The 19,445-nt window shown below is 41.2% G+C and overlaps 1 protein-coding gene and 1 long non-coding RNA gene across 4 annotated transcripts in view; one reads left to right on the top strand and one right to left on the bottom strand.

The window, feature by feature from the left end:
- Nucleotides 1-19,445, top strand: part of EIF2S3 (eukaryotic translation initiation factor 2 subunit gamma) — an 87,760-nt gene that overhangs the window by 52,709 nt on the left and 15,606 nt on the right. For 2 of the 3 annotated variants that reach the window (XM_070750688.1, XM_070750691.1), the window contains 5 exons: nt 1,698-1,832; nt 6,371-6,465; nt 9,853-9,997; nt 15,788-15,957; nt 19,256-19,428. In XM_070750688.1, coding sequence (XP_070606789.1) covers nt 1,698-1,832; nt 6,371-6,465; nt 9,853-9,997; nt 15,788-15,957; nt 19,256-19,428 — 718 coding nt within the window. The remainder of the gene's footprint in view (nt 1-1,697; nt 1,833-6,370; nt 6,466-9,852; nt 9,998-15,787; nt 15,958-19,255; nt 19,429-19,445) is intronic. The other variant, XM_070750690.1, reaches the window with a different exon arrangement.
- The window catches only part of LOC139166731 (uncharacterized), a 44,418-nt gene continuing 32,636 nt past the window's right edge, over nt 7,664-19,445 (bottom strand). The window contains exons 3-4 of the long non-coding RNA XR_011559026.1: nt 10,709-10,846; nt 7,664-7,740 (exon numbers count right to left, since the gene is read on the bottom strand). This is a non-coding gene — a long non-coding RNA (uncharacterized lncRNA). The remainder of the gene's footprint in view (nt 7,741-10,708; nt 10,847-19,445) is intronic.

Here is a 19,445-nt window from a genome sequence, read left to right as displayed (position 1 = left end):
AGCATCCTCCTTACTTTTCCTACCGCCCGACCACTCTGCTCACCCATTTTGAGACTGTCAGAAATCACTACCCCTAAATCCTTCTCTTCTGAAGTTTTTGCTAACACAGAACTGCCAATACAATACTCAGATTGAGGATTCCTTTTCCCCAAGTGCATTATTTTACATTTGGAAACATTAAACTGTAGTTTCCATTGCTTTGACCATTTATCTAGTAAAGCTAAATCATATAACATATTACAGACGCCTGCAGGAATATCAACCCTATTGCACACTTTAGAGTCATCGGCAAATAGGCAAACCTTCCCTGCCAAACCTTCCCCTATGTCACTCACAAACATATTAAAAAGAATAGGATCCAGAACAGACCCTTGTGGCACACCACTTGTAACCGGGCTCTGCTCAGAATACTCGCCATTAACAACAACCCTCTGATGTCTACGCTTCAGCCAGCTGCAAATCCACTGAACTATCCAGGGATTAAGTCCAATCTTCATTAATCTATCAACTCTTTATGTGGAACCGTATAAAAGGCTTTGCTGAAGTCCAGATAGGCAATATCCACGGCACCACCTTCATCCAACACCTTTGTGACATAGTCAAAGAAATCAATGAGATTAGTCTGACATGATTTGCCTTCAGCAAAGCCATGCTGATTTGGGTCCAATAAGTTATTGTTTTTTAGGTGCTGATTTATCCTCTTTTTGAGTAGATTCTCCATCATTTTAACTATAACTGATGGCAAGCTAACTGGCCTGTAGTTACCAGCTACTTCTCTATTGCACTTCTTGTGGATAAGCACAACACTGGCCATTCTCCAATCCTCAGGAACATCTCCTGTTAACAGGGATTGGTTAAACAAATCAGTCGGGGGTAGCAATGACAAATCTGAATTCTTTAAGAACTCTGGGGTGGATGCCATCTGGACCCATTGCCTTATTTATTTTTAATCATTCAATTTCTTCTAAGACATTGGCTTCTAAGATCACTGGAGCTGAATCCGTACAGCTGGAAGCAATGCTATATCCATCTATAATATTATATTGTAAGGTATCTTTTGAGAAAACTGAACAGAAGTATCTATTGAAATGGTCAGTGATCTCCTTATTCCCATCAATGCATGTATTATTCCCAGTACTAAGCTTCGTGATGCTGCAGTTTTTCTTCTTTCTATCACTAATATATCTGAAGAAGGTTTTATCCCCCTTCTTTACAGATTTGGCAATTTCTTCCTCTTTTGAGGCTTTAGCAGCATATATTATCTGTTTCGCCTCCTTCTGTCTCATTTTATACACCTCTCTATCAGCTATACTTCCAGACCCTTTATACCTCCTATAGGCAGCCTCACATCATTGCTAAACCATAGCGGTTTCTTCTTCCATGCCAGAGAACGGAACTGGAAAGCAGGTTAGTAAGGGGAATGTGTTTGTAGGAGGCCATCCAGGCCAAAAACAGGCTTCAGGGAGCTGTGTGCGTACCATTTTCACTTGCAGGGCACCATGAGCTAGTCTTTTGCTATTACCAAGTCGGCCTCACAGGCTGGATCTCTCTGCAGGCCAGATCTGGCCGAGGCCTAGAGTTTGACACCACTGCTGTAGATTATAAAGCAAAAAATGTATTTGTGCTGGAGTTTTCAATAATGTTAATCATAATAGTGCATTACAAGTATTATAATATATAACTGCTTGTTGAAATAGGTACAGTTGCAGAAGGAGCTCCAATTATTCCAATCTCAGCACAGCTAAAATACAACATCGAAGTTGTTTGTGAATACATTGTAAAGAAAATTCCAGTGCCTTTAAGAGACTTCACATCAGAACCAAGGCTTATTGGTATGTCTATCTGAGTCATTGATTCTACATAGAAAATACACTGACACAGGAATTTGGTTAATGATGCAATAAATAAGTACAGTGGTACCTCGGTACTCGAACGCTTTGGTTCTCGTACATTTCGGATAACGAACAAAATTTTCGGCAAAAATTTGCTTTGGTATCTGAACAAAAATTTGGATACCGAACAGCCAGAGAAAATTTTGTTCATTATCCGAAATGTTACTGCCAGGGGCTGCTGCAATCTCAGCAGCTTCAGTGGGCTGAGGAGCTCTCTAAGAGCTCCAAGATGCAGGAAGGGTGGGGGCTGCTTTAATCCCAGCAGCTTCTGGGGGCTGAGGAGTTCTATAATTCCTCCAAGCTGCAGGAAGGGTGGGGGCTGCTGCAATCCCGGCAGCTTCCGGGGGCTCCTTTCCTCATTGCTTCTTCTTATTACCTGTAAGCAGCTGCAAAAACTTTCTCCTTCCTGGCGGCAGCTTCCCTTCGAGTAGCAACAGCGCTGGGAACGTCACGTGATGAAGGGAAGCCGCCGGAGCCATCTCAGCAGTTGCCGCCGCTCCAGCAGCTTCCCTTCATTACGTGACGTTCCCGGCGCTGTTGCTCCTTGAAGGGAAGCAGCCACCGGGAAGGAGAAAGTTTTTGCAGATGCTTACAGGTAATAAGAAGAAGCAATGAGGAAAGGAGCCCCCCGAAGCTGCCGGGATTGTAGCAGCCCCCACTCTTCCTGCAGCTTGGAGTACCGAATTTATTTATCCCATTGGAAATAAAGAAAATAGATTTAATTGGTTCCCAGCGAGTTAACAGGGGCTGGGAACCAATTAAATCCATTTCCATTATTTCCTATGGGATAAATAAATTTGGTACTCGACCAAATCGGTTCTCAACCACACTTCTGGAACGAATTGTGGCCGAGTACCGAGGTACCACTGTATTTACTGTAGTCATTGATACTATTGTTAACATAGCATCTTTGCTACATAGACTATATAGGAAATATTTTGGTATGACAAATTTAGCATACATTCAGCATTAATTCTAAGTAAAAGTGATATGTTGTGTGATTAGAATCCAGAAGGAAACATATTTAGATGAATTGGAACACCTTAAAATTGTATGCATTTATGTAACATATTTTATAACTTCATAAAGACATAAATTTCTGTGACCTCTTAATGGAATGATGGTAAGCATAATCATAAGAAATTAAGTCTCACTGATTTCACAGAGCCAATATTTATTGATTAGAGGACTGCAACATTTAACAGGTTATAAGTGGAACCAGTGTTCCCTCTAATTTTTTTTTGGAGGGGGGGGGCGGAAAAGTATAGTGTCTGAGCGGCAGTCCTTTCGGGATTGGGCGGCATATAAATATAAATAAATAAATAAATAAATAAAGTAAGTGTGGGCGTGCGCTATCACACATGAGCGAGTTCTTGCATCCATAATTCTATATTTTCAATAGTTTATTTTCAAATACACAGTAATCATTCAACACTCCAAACTACCTAAGATTAGCCTCTTACAACAGCCATTACAAATTATAAATGTTTCTCTCTAGAAATACCAAGATGTATTTGAGAACTTTAGGTTTAGTCTGTCAGTCTCAGATTAAAAACATTATCAATATCCAATATATTCATAAATGTATTTAATAAGTGAAGTCTGGCTCACCTTACAGTTTCTCTTCCTCCCTCTTTCCTTTCTATCTCTCCCTCCCTCTTTCCTTTCTATCTCTCCTTCCCTCTTTCCTTTCTATCTCTCCCTCCCTCTTCCCTCCCTCCCTCTTTCCTTTCTATCACTCTCTCCCTCCCTTTCCTTTCTATCTCTCCCTCCCTCTTTCCTTTCTATCTCTCCCTCTCTCTTTCCTTTCTATCATTCCCTCCCTTTTTCCTCCCTCCCTCTTTCCTTTCTATCTCTCCCTCCCTCTTTCCTATCTCTCCCTACCTCTTTCTTCCCTCCCTCTTTCCTTTCTCCCTCTTTCCTATCTCCCCCTCCCTCTTTCCTCCCTCCCTCTTTCCTTTCTATCTCTCCCTCCCTTTCCTTTCTATCTCTCCCTCCCTCTTTCCTTTCTATCTTTCTCTCCCCCTGCCTTTCTCCAAGCCCTTCCATTCCCTCTCCCTATCCTACTACCCCCCTCTCCCTCCTTTCTCCCTCCCCTTTTCTCTCTCTCTCCCTTCCTTCATCTTTCCCTCTCTCCCTACCCCTCTTCCTTTCTCTCTTCCTTCCTTCCTCTCTTTTTTGCTCTTTCTCTCTCCCTCCTTCCCTCCCTCTGTTTTTCCCTCCTTCCTCCCCCCCCTCTCTTGCTTTCTTTCCCTCTCTTTCTCTCTTGCTTTCTCTCTCATTCTCTCTCCCCTCCTTTTTCTCTCTCTCTCTTTCTCTCTCGTTCACCACGCCGGCAACAGAGAGAAAAAGAGAGAGAGAGAGAGCCGGAGAGAGCCAGCAGCCATCCACCCCCTCGCCCTCCCAGGCGTCCCCGGTGCCCGGCCACATGCCACCTCCACCTCCCGGTAGCCCGGCCAACTTTTACCTGCTGCCGGAGCCTTTTTGTCTTCATGGAGCAAAGCCACACAGTCTCAGACTCACGGCGCTTTCCTGGGCAGATGGCTTTGCTGACCGGAGAAGAGAGCGATTTGGGAGTCCGGGACTGTATGGCTTTGCGCCATGAAGACAAAACAGCTCCAGCAGCAGGTCAAAGTCTGCCGGGCTACCGGGAGGCAGAGGCGGCGCATGGCCGGGCACCGTGGACGCCTGGGAGGGCGAGGGGGGTGGATGGCTGCTGTCCCCACCAAGCCGGACTCGCGGCACACCTGACACGAGGGCCCCCGCAGAGAGGTAAGAGGCCCGCTTGTCGCCCCCCCCACGGAGGCTTAGAGGCCTAGCGGCGGGACGCGCCACCAGCCCTCTTCATCGGCAACCCCCCCCCCCCCCCGAGGCTTACCTTACCTTACCCGGCTGGCAGGTAAACAACCGTTTGGCTGCCGAGGGGCGGGGCCAGGCCGGGGAGGAGAAAATCTGGAATTTAACGGGCAGGGAAGAAAGCGGGCCTGCAATTGGCCGGCCCCTTTCTTTCCCGCCTTTCCTTAAGGAACTGTTGCTGCCCTATGTTGTAGAGCAGCAGCAGTTCTCATTTCAAATTTCAGCATGGAGGTCGGTCCTCCACGCTAAATTTGAAATTCCCCGGGCTGAGAGGTAAAAACCTCTGCGCTATAGCGCACTGTGCAGCTTAGAGGGAACCATGAGTGGAACTCATTATTTTGTATGTATAATATATTTTTTTGTCAAATCAAGACAAGTTGGTTTCATATTCATGAGATTCAAGAAAACTCAATAGATGGCTCCCATAAACTGATTTTGAAATTCCACTTTCTAAATTATCATGTCTTGAAAGTTTCTGTTCAAGTTAAGTAAATCTGATATTGTTTTATGTCCCTAGAATTAGTGACTCTTTGAATTGAACTTTATCAGATACAATGGGTAAAACTGATTTGAGGAAGCAGTCACACACCGTATTTTCAGAGTATAAAATGCACTGGAGTATAAGACACACCTTAGTTTGGGAAGAGGAAAACAAGGAAAAAATGCCTCTGCCTCCCAGCAATTTGCCTTCTAGCAAATAGTACAGATAATATATATTGTTTGCTGTGTCTTTCTGTGCATGTGCCTGACTCATAGAAATAGCAAAAAATTGGACAAATGTACATTATGGCAGTATATTAATCCCAGAAACTTTTCTTAAGTATAATCACCCTAACTCCTTCCAATTAGTTAAATATATCTATTAAAAACATGACTAAGTGAAGGTTGAACTCAGCTGCCTTAATACTAAAACAGGACACTGTTTCAGATTATACTTTTACACATCTTTAAAATTGATGTGGCTTTCTGGAAGTATTCTCTGCAATTTGCCTCTTTGCAGCTTTAGTTTCATTTCAGTTTAGCACGCGAGCTTGCCGGCAATTTCAATCAATCAGCTGAGTGTTGAGAGAAAGATAATCAGTGCTTGTGCTAAGCAGGCTCTGCTGCTGTTTTCTGCAAGGAGGTAAATTGCTGGCAGGCAGAAACCAGAGTGGGGATGGATGGGTGGAGCTACATTCGGTGTATAAGACACACCGAAGTTTTTACCCTCTTTTGGTGGGTAAAACGGTGTGTTTTATATTCTGAAAAATACTACTATATTACTAGTAAAATACTAGTAAAATAGTATCTTTTTAGTTTATGTATTTCTTTAATTCAAATAATCTTACCATTTTACCTTACCATGAGGACCAGATTGTTGGAGGCAATATACTGACTCTGTAAACTGCTTAGAGTGGGCTGTAAACTGCTTAGAGGGGGCTATAAAGCACTGTGAAGTGATATATGCCTAAGTGCTATTGCTAGTGCTATCTTCCAAAAAGAAATATGTATTCAACAATATACACCAAATCAGTGGCTTAATAAAGCATTAGATGCAGAATGTAACTAATCGATAAATATATTATGGTATTAAAACGTTTAAAGTTTTTTGCCAGCTGAATTTAATGGAATATTCTTTTCAGTTATTAGATCTTTTGATGTTAATAAGCCTGGGTGTGAAGTTGATGACTTAAAGGGAGGTGTAGCTGGTGGTAGCATTCTCAAAGGTGTATTAAAGGTAATGTATCTTTCCAATGATGATTAACAGACTGTTATCATTTTATGTTAATGATAGAATTGTATGTATTCTTCCTCCTATTCCTTCTACATATGTGGGAGTTGAGAGATTCCAGAACTAGTTTGGTGAACATGAAGGCTAAGAGATTAAAACTAAATGCTATTGAATGAATCAAAGTCCATAAGTAGATATAATACTAGTATAAATTGATGTTTATGACAGTAACAGTCCTGTCCTGTCCCAGGCCAAGTGTGTGTGTACGTGCGCACAAGTGGTTTTGCTCTCTTTACTAAATGAGGATTGCAAACAAAGGCACTTTCATATAGCGACAACTTCCCACTCTTGTCCCCCCTCAAGTTCAACAACTTTGGCTTAGAAGTGTTTCAAACTAAAGCAGCATGCAAGAAAGTAGTGAAGGTCCAAGGATCAAAGCTTGTGATTGGCATGTCCAGGCTCAAAATCAAGGTTGTAAAATTTTGCAAGTCAAGTGACAAGGAATGGGACTTAACAGTTGTCAATGGAGAGCTCTATTGCTTGTTCCACACTTTTTGCAGCCCACCAAATTGTTGTGTTGGGAGGGAGTGGTAATTCCACATCCTCATTTTCAGAAAGCTAAGGCAGCTGTTACTGCTGTGTGTTTTTTGCCTTACCTCTTTTGACTAATTCACATGAAAGTCCATTTGGTGGTGTTGGAGCTGTTTGTATCAACCGTGACAATCTTGGAGTTGCCATTTGGGGAGGGGAGGCAGCAGGGGCATGACAGGGAACCACGCTGATCAGCTGGGAGGTTGATAGAGAATGGATCAGCTGGGGGTTGGAGCTGATTGGCTGGGAAGCAAAGCTCCAACCAACTGCAGCACGAAGAGCAGGCCAACAACTGAATGTCAGCCTAGACGTGGGCGAAGATTCCAGGGTGTTTGCGGCATCCAGGAGCCAAGGGGGTGGGGTAGGCACATGCAAGGAGATGTAAGATATGGCGGAAATACCATGGGTAGCGCTGACTTTGTATGTCACTCAGTGCCAGGGTTCCAAGCTTTCCAGGATAAAACACTTTTTAAAAAAAACCTGTTCATTGCGGTTTCTTGGTGCTGGATATACAAAATGTGACAGTCTGCTTATAATCAAACAGTATTTCTGAAGTTGACTTTGGTGCTGGTTGCTCATCGTTAGTTCCCTCTTATAATTGATAAAATTGAATGGGTCCAAAAATGGGCTATAAAAATGGTGGAAGGTCTTAAGCATAAAACTTATCAGGAAAGACTCAATCTGTATAGTCTGGAGGACAGAAGGGAAAGGGGGGACATGATCGAAACATTTAAATATGTTAAATAAGGTTCAGGAGGGAAGTGTTTTTAATAGGAAAATGAACACAAGAACAAGGGGGCACAATCTGAGGTTAGTTGGGGGAAAGATCAGAAGCAACATGAGAAATTATTCTACTGATAGAGTAGTGGATGCTTGGAACAAACTTCCAGAAGACGTGGTTGGTAAATCCACAGTAACTGAATTTAAACATGCTTGGGATAAACATACAGTGGTACCTCTACTTAAGAACTTAATTCATTCTGTGACTAGGTTCTTAAATAGAAAGGTTTATAAGTAGAAGTAATATATAACACCAACACTCCGCAGTCTGCATTGGTTGCCGATCAGTTTCCGGTCATAATTCAAAGTGTTGGTTATTACCTATAAAGCCCTCCATGGCACTGGACCAGATTATCTCAGGGACCGCCTTCTGCTGCACGAATCAACCAACTCCCCCCGGGGATTAGAATTGCCCCCACCCTCCTCACCTTTCGTAAGCTCCTTAAACCCACCTCTGCCGTCAGGCATGGGGGAACTGAGATACTCTTTCCCCCTAGGCCTTTACAATTTATGCATGGTATGTTTGTTTGTAGGTATGATTGGTTTTAAAATAAGGGTTTTTTAGTTGTTGTAGTATTGGATTTACATGCTGTTTTTATTATTGTTGTTAGCCGCCCCGAGTCTACGGAGAGGGGCGGCATACAAATCCAATAAATAAATAAATATATAATTTTTCCCATAGGAATCAATGTAAAAGCAAATAATGCGTACAAACCCCTTAGGAAAGAAATAAAAGCTTGGAATTTGGGTGGGAGGAGGAGGAGAAAGAAGTGGAGGAGGACATTTGCTGCCGAAGGAAGAAGATGAAGTGAGGGGAATCAAAAAAATGCAAAACTTCAAGGCTTTTTTAAAAAAAAGAGAGACTCAGGCGGCAAGGAGGAGCACGCGCCTGCCCTACACACGGCGTGAGGCTGCCTCCCATGCACTGCGCCAGAGAGAAAAACACAGGGGGAATGGCAGGAAATTGGCCGGGCCCTTGTGCCGCTCTCAAATTTCCTGGGAAATTTTTCCGGGCTCGGGTTCTTAAGTAGAAAATGGTTCTTAAGAAGAGGCAAAAATATCTTGAACACCCGGTTTTATCTAGAAAAGTTCTTAAGTATAGACCTTCTTAAGTAGAGATACCACTGTATATCCATCCTAAGATAAAATACATGAAATAGTATAAGGGCAGACTAGATGGGCCATGAGGTCTTTTTTTGCCGTCAATCTTCTATGTTTCTTGTGAATCTGAGAATGGAATTCCCCCAAGAATGGAATCAATGACATTGTTTCAAGGTGTTTGTTGTGATCTATGGAATACTTGGGGTTCGGAACAATGGTCTCCATGCCATACTCTCCATTATTGTATCTCCATTATCCTTACATGATGCTTATCATGTAAAATGATTATTGGGAAAAAACAAGTACTGCTTCTGAAACTAATTATTAGTGTATCTGGACACATAGAAAAAAACCAGTGTTTTATATAAACATGTACAAACCATGGCTATAGTGAACTGATCTAGAGAATCTATCTTCTATCTGTATATCCTGTTTTCCCCAAAATAAGACATCCCCTAATAATAAGCTCAATCAGGCTTTTGAGAGCATGGCAATAAGGCTAAGTACTTATTTCAGGGTTCAAAAAAATATAAGACAGGATCTTGTTTTGGGAAAAACATGGTATATAAAAAAGGATGTATGTATGCATGTATTTGTTCCAGCATAACTCTTGAACAGCTCAAGCAATTTCAACCAAACTATATACACAGACGACTTACCCTCTGGAAACAAATACGGGGAGAAGAGGGATAAAACACCCCTTGTGTATGTGTGCGTATGTCTGTCTGTTCCAGCATAACTCTGGAATCCCTGGGCCATTAAGGAAGATATGCACAAACCATAGCTATACTGAACTGATATAGAGAATTGGTATAAAATCCATTACCAATGCATGGTATGTTTGATATGTATTGATATGTATATCAATACACTATATATTGATATGTAATAACCTTCTTTTCTTATATATTTTATTGTTAGGTTGGCCAGGAACTTGAGGTGAGACCTGGCATTGTCTCAAAGGATAGTGAAGGAAAACTTATGTGCAAGCCTATTTTTTCCAAAATTGTATCTCTGTTTGCCGAACATAATGATTTGCAATATGCTGCACCAGGAGGCCTTATTGGTATGTCTGTTTTACACTTATGTTTAAGAGAACATGGTAGATGCCAAGATAAGAATGTGGCTATAAATATACAGTTTCAGGGACTTTTTTTACAACTATAAACGCTTCTATACTTTCTAAAGCAATTTTTAAAGTGGTAGTTATAGTATTACATATGCATTATGTACATATTAACTCAAGCTAAAATTGAATACTTTTCAGTTTCATTTACCATATTTTTTGGAGTGTAAGATGTACTAGAATATAAGACGCACCTTAGTTTTTACCTCCTTGCATCCAGTTTCAGCAACTGATTAGCACAAGAAAATAAAATTCTGCGTCGGCCTCTCCCTCCCAGAAATTTGCCTCCTTGCAGTTTTAGTTTCACTTTCATTTTAGCAAGGCCAATAATCAGTTTTTTTGTGCTAATCAGACTCTGGGCTGCTTGCTGAAAGGAGATAAATTGTTAGGAGGCAGAGGCCAAAGTGTGGGGGTGGCTGGGTGGGGCTACATTTGATGTATAAGTTGCACCCAGGTTTTCACCACCTTGGGAGTAAAAAGGTGCGTCTTATACTCTGAAAAACGGTAATAGGTTTTATTTATAGCACAACACAAAGTGATAGAATGAAAATCTATCAACAATAGAGGAAAATGTAAGGTGTTTTTTTTTTACTTTTAGCTCATTCACCAATGAGCTCTTGGATGATGGGGAAAGAAAACTATAATTCTTACCACAGTCCAGTTTGTTTTGCTATGGTTTAGGAGTCTATATTCCTGGTAGTGATGCTGTTTTAGTCAGCTGTGTCCTTACTAGCTTTCACTGTTTCCGCTGAGAATGTGCTTTGATCAACTTAGTGTCTTCCAAATCATCTAGAATTCAACAAATGTTATAATATACATTTATTAATACATATAAGAGTTATCGGGAAAGTCAGGTTTATTAATTGGACTTATATGCCGCCTCTCTCCCTGGACTCAGTGCAGCATGTAGGTTATAAGGCAGTGATGGCAAACCTTTTTTCCCTCAGGTGCCAAAAGAGCATGGGCGTGTGCTATCATGCATGCATGAGTGCCTACACTCATAATTCAATGCCTGGGAGGGGCGAAAACAGCTTCCCCCATGCCCTCTAGAGGCCAGAAATGCCCTGTTTCCCAATTTCTGGTGGGCCCAGTAGGCTTGTGTTTAGTCCTCCCCAGGTTCCAAAGGCTTCCCCCCATCTCCCCGGAGGCTCTCTGGAAGCCAAAAATGCCCTCCCAGAGCCTCTGTGTGAGCCAAAAATTAACTGGGCCGACACACACATGCACATTGGAGCTGAGCTAGGGCAACGGCTCACGTGCCAGCAGATATGGCTCCACATGTCACTTGTGGCACCCATACCATAGGTTTGCCATCACTATTATAAGGTTATAAGGCATGTAGCTCTTGTAGGGAATGTTCATGGGGGAAGTTGGTATTACTGTCATGTAGCAGGAAGCCAGTGGAAGTGAACAAGCAGTGCCAGTGGTCAGTAGATCATCGACTGATGTTTTAGTGAAGATTAGAGATCAGCATCCTCATTCCATTTCCCTCCAACTACGAAGTGTGCGCTATAATATGCAACTTGAATCACTGCAACTTGAACACTGCTGCAATGGGTGCCCAAGATTTGTGTGTGATAAGTGCCCAAGATTTTTCTCGCTGATTGCTGAGTTTTTAATTTTTTTGGCTGAATGTGCCACTGCATTAATTCACGTTTGCTCTCTGGAGTATGTTGATAAGCTCATGTTTCATCACCTGTCACTATACAGGTGCATAGTATGTTTGGGATGTTTGATTGTTTTTACATTAAGGGTTTTAAACTGTTTTAATAATTGGATTTGTATTATGCTTTATTGTTGGGAGTCGCTCCGAGTCTTCGGAGAGGGGCGGCATACAAATCTAATAAATAAATAAATATAAAACCCCCACCTTCAATCTCGAAATGGTCAAGAAAGTCTCGGGCGGCATTGAGTCTATCGATTTTGTGCGCTTCAGTAAGCATCTTGGGCACATTGCAGTAACATTCATGCCCTTAGCATTCAGGTAACATATTACAGCATGCATTTCGTACTGGGAAGGAAATGGAATGAGGACGCTCATCTCTAACCTTCACCAAAACACCAGTCGATGATCCACTGGCACTGCTCATTCGCTTCTGCTAGCTTCCCACTACATAATAGTAATACTAATTTCCCCATGAACATTCCTCATGAGAGCTACATGCCTTGTAACTTTACTTTCTGAACAACCATCGTATTTATATAGTATTACAAATAAAATTGTAAAAGAAACTTTGGAACAGTGAAGCAGCATAATCTATTTTTGGCAAATTCATTAAAATTATTAAACTATTCTTACAAAATCCAAAAAAAGAAAAGAATCCATTGGAATGCCAACTGATCAATTTAAATAAATAAATATTACTCTAAAAGCACTGAATAGCGTCTGGCGATTTAAAAATAACAATTGAAAACTTGTTTTTAAACTAGAAGAACTGTAACATATTAAAATAGGCAATAAAATAAGGTATTTAGGATTAATAATCACTGCAAATTGTAATACAATAAAAAAAGAAAGGTACGACATTTTAGTTGATAACATCCAAAAAGACTTTGATAGATGGTCCAAACTGCCATTATCTCTAATGGGAAAGATTGCTGTAATTAAAGGAAATGTTCTCCCAAAAGTGTTATTTTTATTTCAGGTAGCTCCAATAAAACTTTCAAAAACCTTCTTTTCAAACCTAAATAAGAAAATAACTAAATTTATACGGTCAAAGAAAAAAGGAAGGATAAAACTAAAGTTGCTACAAGATCATAAGTGCAAAGGGAGATTTAGTATACCAAACTTTGAATTATACTACCAGGCAGCGATCTTAAAATGGACACAGGAGTGGATACTTCTTCAAAACACCAGGATATTGACTTTGGAGCGTTTCAACCTCCAAACTGGTTGGCACACATTTTTTGGTAGTGATAATTACACAAAACATTCTTACTTTAAAACACACTACATAAGAAAAAGTTTAATAGATTATTGGATTCATATTAAAAAGGAATTTTATCACGCAACCCCAAAATGGATATCTCCATTTGAGGCTATAATATATCCAACAATCTGGACAAAAGACAAAAAAATTACATATCAACAAATTCTTGATGGAAACAACAAAATTTTATCCAAACAGACCCTAGCAAATAGAGGAATAAATTTGGACTGGATAAGCTATTTGCAAATTAAATCAAAATTCAACAAAGACAAAAGAAATTATGACTTCCAAAAACACAACAAATTAGATACTGTGCTTTTAGGATCAGATGTTAAAACAATAGCGAAAATATACAACCTACTACTTGAACACTTAATGGTAGAGGAGCAAGTCAAACAACCATGATAGCATGGGCACAAAACTTTGGCTATTCGATATACAGTACTTAAATGAATGGGAAAGGATTTGGAATCAAAACTATAAATTAACTCAGGCAATTCCTTATAAAGAAAACCTCTATAAGATGTTTTATCGTTGGCATCTCCCTCCATCCCGTATTGCCAAGATGTTTTCAGACTCTTCACAATACTGTTGGAAATGTAATGAAAAAATTTGATCTTACTATCATGCTTGGTGGACATGCCCCTTAGCAAAAAATATTGGTAAACAATTAAATTATACTTGGAACAAATCATAAAACAAAACATCCAGTTAAAACCGGAACTATTCTTATTAGGAATTTGCAAGCAAAATCTTTAAAAAGAAGATAAATATCTTATTCTCCATTTATTGACAAGAGCCAGAATATTATATGCCCAATACTGAAAAACAAAACAAAATCCCATCCACCCTACATTTTATAAACAAGGTACACAAATGTGCAGAACTAACTAAGATGATCTATGAGATCCAAGACAGAGACAAAACAGACTTCTATAAAGTTTGGTACAAATGGTTAAAACGATTCAAATATTGTGAAAAGTAAAAGAAATGCAATAAACAAACCCAAAACGCAAGCAACTCACCCTAAAAAGAACTATTATATTTCAGATAAGAGATATAACCAATTTTTTTTTGAATGATGACTACCTGACAAACTGTGAAATGTAAAAATAACTAAGATATATAAATATACCGTATATACTCGAGTATAAGCCGAGTTTTTTAGCCCCAAAAATGGGCTGAAAAACACAGCCTCGGCTTATATTCGGGTCATTGACAAAGTCACCACACGAGGGCGCCATTGCTTGAGCCAGAGCGAGGAGGCACCAGCTTTTGTCCCCTCTGGCACGCCGTAGTTCCTCTCCCTAGCTCAAGCAAAGAAGGCAGCCATTTGCAATGGTGAGTCGGATTAAAAAGGCCCCCTGCTGTCAGATTCTCCTCCCCCTCCTTTGAAAGGATTTAAACTGTTTAAAAAATGGTATTTTGTGGTAGTTGCTGTCCTTGCTTGGATAGGATCTAATAATGTGTTATGAGGCAGAGCTAGACAGGAATTCTTTTTCTATCTGTCTATCTTTCTATCTATCTATTTTTCTATCTATCTATTTTTCTATCTATCTATCTATCTGTATCTATTTCTTTCTATCTATCTATCTATCTATTTTTCTATCTGTCTGTCTATCTTTATATCTATCTGTCTATCTATCTATCATCTATCTATCTATCTGTATCTATTTCTATCTATCTATTTTTCTATCTAACTATTTTTCTTTCTATCTATCTATCTATCTATCTATCTATCTATCTGTATCTATTTCTATCTATCTATCTATCTATTTTTCTATCTGTCTGTCTGTCTATCTATCTTTCTATCTATATCTATCTATCTATCTATTTTTCTATCTGTCTGTCTGTCTGTCTATCTATCTTTCTATCTATATCTATCTATCTATCTATCTATCTATTTCTATCTATCTATCTATTTTTCTGTCTGTCTGTCTATCTATCTTTCTATCTATATCTATCTATCTATCTATCTATCTATTTCTATCTATCTATCTATCTATCTATCTATTTTTCTGTCTGTCTGTCTGTCTATCTTTCTATCTCTATCTATCTATCTATCTATCTATCTATCTATCTATCTATTTGGTTTTCTATGCTGATAACCTCACAGCAGCTAATGCTGAAGCTCTTCTTTGGATACACTTATTTGTTTGTTTGTTTGTTTGTTTGTTTATTTATTTAATTGGATTTGTATGCAATCCCTCTCCAAGGACTCAGGGTGGCTCACAGCATATATAAAAACAGAACAATAATGTAAATCCAATTAATGATGAGAAGGAATCCAGTTTTGAAGGATTTTAACTCTTAGGTTTTAGCTTTGTTCCTGATCGAGCTACTTTTTTTACTTTTTAATTTATTGTTAATATTGTTAATTTGTTTACCCTCTTTTAAATTTACAGAGCTAGTTTACTGGTTTTCTTTAAAATAAATATTCTAAAACATGTCTCAATTAATGTAATTTTATTGTTTTCCATTTTTATAAGTTACCAGTAGCCACTGCATTTTCTAACCTCGGCTTATACTCGGGTCGGCTTATACTCGAGTATATACGGTATATAACAATTTTGAAAAGTCACAGTCTTAGCAGTCAACAGTACAGTTGACAACTCATTTTATGTCTGTGAAATGTTTTGTTAGTCCTTATTTGTTTTAGTTATGTTGATTCCTTGCCTTTTCTCTACAACATATCTTATTTTTTGTTTATTGTTGTTTGTTCTCTTTTTAATGTACTAAATTAATAAAGGTTATTTTTTTAAAAGAAAACCTGTTTTTTAAAATAAAAATATTTTTTAATTAGGTGTTGGTACCAAAATTGACCCAACTTTGTGCCGAGCTGATCGAATGGTAGGGCAGGTTTTAGGTGCAGTTGAAGCACTACCTGAAATATTCACAGAACTTGAAATTTCCTACTTCTTATTGAGGCGATTACTGGGTGTCCGTACTGAAGGGGACAAGAAAGCCGCCAAGGTTAGTTAAATTATTTCTGGTGAATCTGGACACAGGTCACAAACAGGTGGTCGTGGACCACTGGTGGTCTGTGAAAAAATTTCAGTGGTCCACAGCGCACCCAGGTGAGGGAGCTTCTCCAGCCAGTCCTGTAAGCTCTGGGTTATGGGAATGACCAGGCAGCTCATGGTGGGATTGGAAATCTCCATCAAAGAGGCATCGATGTGAAACTTGCAACATTGCGAGACATGGTCAGGTGTGCCGCGAAACTCAGAGAAAAAGAAAGCAAGACAGAGAGAAAAAGAGAGAGAAAAAGCGAGAGAGAAATAAAGCAAGAGAGAGAGGGAAAGACATGGAGGGAGGGAGGGAGAGAGAAAGAGCAAAAAGAGAGGAAGGAAGGAAGAGAAAGAAAGGGATGGAGAGAGAGAGAAAGGAAGGGAGAGAGGGAGGGAGAAAGAAATAGAGTAAAGGGGAGGAAGAGAGAGAGAATTTTTTTGTCCAAACTTTTTTTAGCCCCCCTCCCCCCTCAATGTGCCCCAGGGTTTCGTAAATGTAAAAAATGTGCCACGGCTCAAAAAAGGTTGAAAATCACTGGCCTACTGGAACAAGGTAATGGTGCAAAGTGGGGGATGTTGCAGGCGGGCTGAAATATAATGACAGCATATTAATCTCCCTGCTGTAGCTTCGTGTCAGCTGTACCCACCAGTGGCTGGCCCACTCCTCCCCCTCCCCTCCCAGTGACTTCTTGTCTGGTCTGAGAAGGGTGTAGAATGGAGAATTCAGCACCAACAAAGGCTGAAGGAGCACCCACAAGACCCAGAGAAGAATCAGAATGAGAGACAGAGAGAGATAGACAGAGATAATTTGTATGCCACCCCTCTCTGCAGACTCGGGGCGGCTCACAACAATAATAATAACAATGTGACAATGTAACAAATCTAATACATTGTATTTAAAAAACATCTAAAAACCCATCATTTAAAACCATACAACACAAGCATACCATACATAAAACTATATAAGGCTGGGGGAGATATTTCAATTCCCCCATGCCTGGAGACATAGGTGGGTCTTAAGCAAAAGACAAGGAGGGTGAGGGCAGTTCTGATCTTTGGGGGGAATTGATTCCAGAGGGCCAGGCCCGCAACAATTCCGGAGGTATTCTAGTCCAATGCTGTGTAGGGCTTTATAGGTCATTACGAGCACTTTGAATTGTGACTAGAAACTGATCGGCAGCTAATGCAAGTTACGGAGTGTTGGAGAGACGTGGGCCAATCTAGGTAACCGCACGATAGGTCTCGCGGCTGCATTCTGCACGATCTGAAGTTTCTGAACACTCTTCAGAGGTAGCCCCATGTAGAGAGCGTTGCAGTAGTCGGACCTCAAGGTGATGAGGGCATGAGCGACTGTGAACAATGACTCCCTTTCCAAATAGGGCCGCAACTGGTGCACCAGGCGAACCTGTTCAAACGCCCTCCATGTTCCAATATTAGCTGTGGATTGAGGAGTACGCCCAAGTTGCGGACTCTTTCCCCACCCCCAAGGTAATGGACGGACAGATGGAATTGTCCTTGGGAGGCAAAATCCACAGCCACTCCGTCTTGTCAGGATTGAGTTTGAGCTTGTTCACACCCATCCAGACCCCAACAGCCTCCGGGCACTGGCACATCAGTTCCACTGCTTCGCTGAGTGGACATGGGGTGGAGATGTATAACTGGGTATCATCAGCATACTGATGATACCCCACCCCATGCCCTTGGATGTTCTCAACCAGCGCTTTCATGTAGATATTAAATAGCAGGGGGTAGAGGACCGACCCCCAAGGCACCCCACAAGGGAGAGATCTAGAGGTCGACTTCTGACCCTCCACTAACACTGACTGCAACCGACCGGAGAGGTAGGAGGAGAACCACTGAATAACAGTGCCATAAAGGGAAGGTTGGAGACTGGACGGTAGTTATTAAGCACAGCTGGGTCCAGGGAAGGCTTCTTGAGGGAGCCGGGAAGGACCCCCTCCCCAAAGAAGTGTTGACAATCTCCTGGACCCAGCTCCATGTCAACTCTCGGCTGGCTGAAATCAACCAAGAGGGACACAGATCCAGTAAGCAGGTGGTGGAACTCACCGCTCCAATGGCCTTGTCCACTTCATCAGGTGTCACCAAGTCAAACTCCTCCCAGACAGATGGACAAGGACGGGCCTCAGTCACCTCAACTGACTCGTTGTTAGCCGACACTACTATCCAATCGGAGTCGAGGTCCACCCGGATCTGAGCAACTTTATCAGCGAAAAACGAGTTAAACTCCTCGGCATTGCTCTGCAAGGGCTCCCCAACTTCCCCCTTGTACAGAAAGGAGCGGGTCACCCTAAGCAAAGCGGCCAGGCGGGATTCCGCTGATGCAATCAAGGTGGCATGATACGCACATCTTGCTACCTTGAGCGCCACTTTGTAAGTCTTAATGTGAGCTCTTACAAGTGTTTGGTTGGATTCAAATTTACTCTTCCTCCATCGCTTCTCTAGATGTCTCTTCTGGAGTTTCAACTCCTGGAGTTCCTCAGTGAACCAAGGAGCTCTCCGGAGTCTTGTGCCACAGAGAGATCGCAATGGCGCAATTTGGTCAAGAGCCGCTGTTGCAGCCCTATTCCAGGCCACGGCAAGAGACTCTGCCGAGCTGTGGAGGAGTGAATCTGGTAAAACCCCAAGGGCCCTCTGAAAGCCCTCTGGGTCCATCAGGCGTCTGGGGTGGAACCATCTAATCGGTTTCGCCTTCCTGCGGGGGAGGATTGGAGCCATGAAGTCAAGCTGTAGTAGAAAATGGTCTGACCATGACAAAGGCAACACATCTAAGCCCCTTGGTCTCAGACCATTACTCAATTGCTCCGAGAGAAATATCATGTCAGGTGCGTATCCCCCCTCATGAGTCGGACTCTGAACTACTTGAGTCAGGTCCATGGGTGTTATGATGGCCATGAACTCCTGCGCTAACCCGGAGGACCTGCTGAGTGATGGCAAATTGAAGTCCCCCAGGACAATGAATCCGGGGAACTCCATCACTAACCCGGCCACCTCCTCGAGCAGCACAGGTAGGGCTGTTGATACGCAACTGGGAGGCAGGTACGTAAGCAACAAGCCCACCTAAACCCCTAAATCCCCTAAGTAGATCCACAGGATTTAAAATTATGAATGTAGTATCCCTGAGGTCTAAAAGGTTGGCACCCCCTGAATCTGGACATTCTGCAAATTTTTATTTTAAAAGGGATGCTTACAAATTTTAAATGGTACAAATTTCACATTTTAAAATTCTTTACTGCCTTTTGCAGGTGCAAAAATTATCTAAAAATGAAGTACTAATGGTAAACATAGGATCTCTTTCAACTGGAGGACGGGTCAGTGCAGTGAAAGCTGATCTGGGGAAAATAGTGCTAACTAATCCTGTATGCACTGAAGTAGGAGAAAAAATTGCCCTTAGTCGAAGAGTTGAAAAACACTGGCGGTAAGTTGATTTGAAGT

The sequence above is a fragment of the Erythrolamprus reginae genome, chromosome 4 (genome assembly GCF_031021105.1).
Source record: "Erythrolamprus reginae isolate rEryReg1 chromosome 4, rEryReg1.hap1, whole genome shotgun sequence".
Lineage (NCBI taxonomy): Eukaryota > Metazoa > Chordata > Lepidosauria > Squamata > Dipsadidae > Erythrolamprus > Erythrolamprus reginae.
This window is presented reverse-complemented; position numbering and strand designations above follow the sequence as displayed.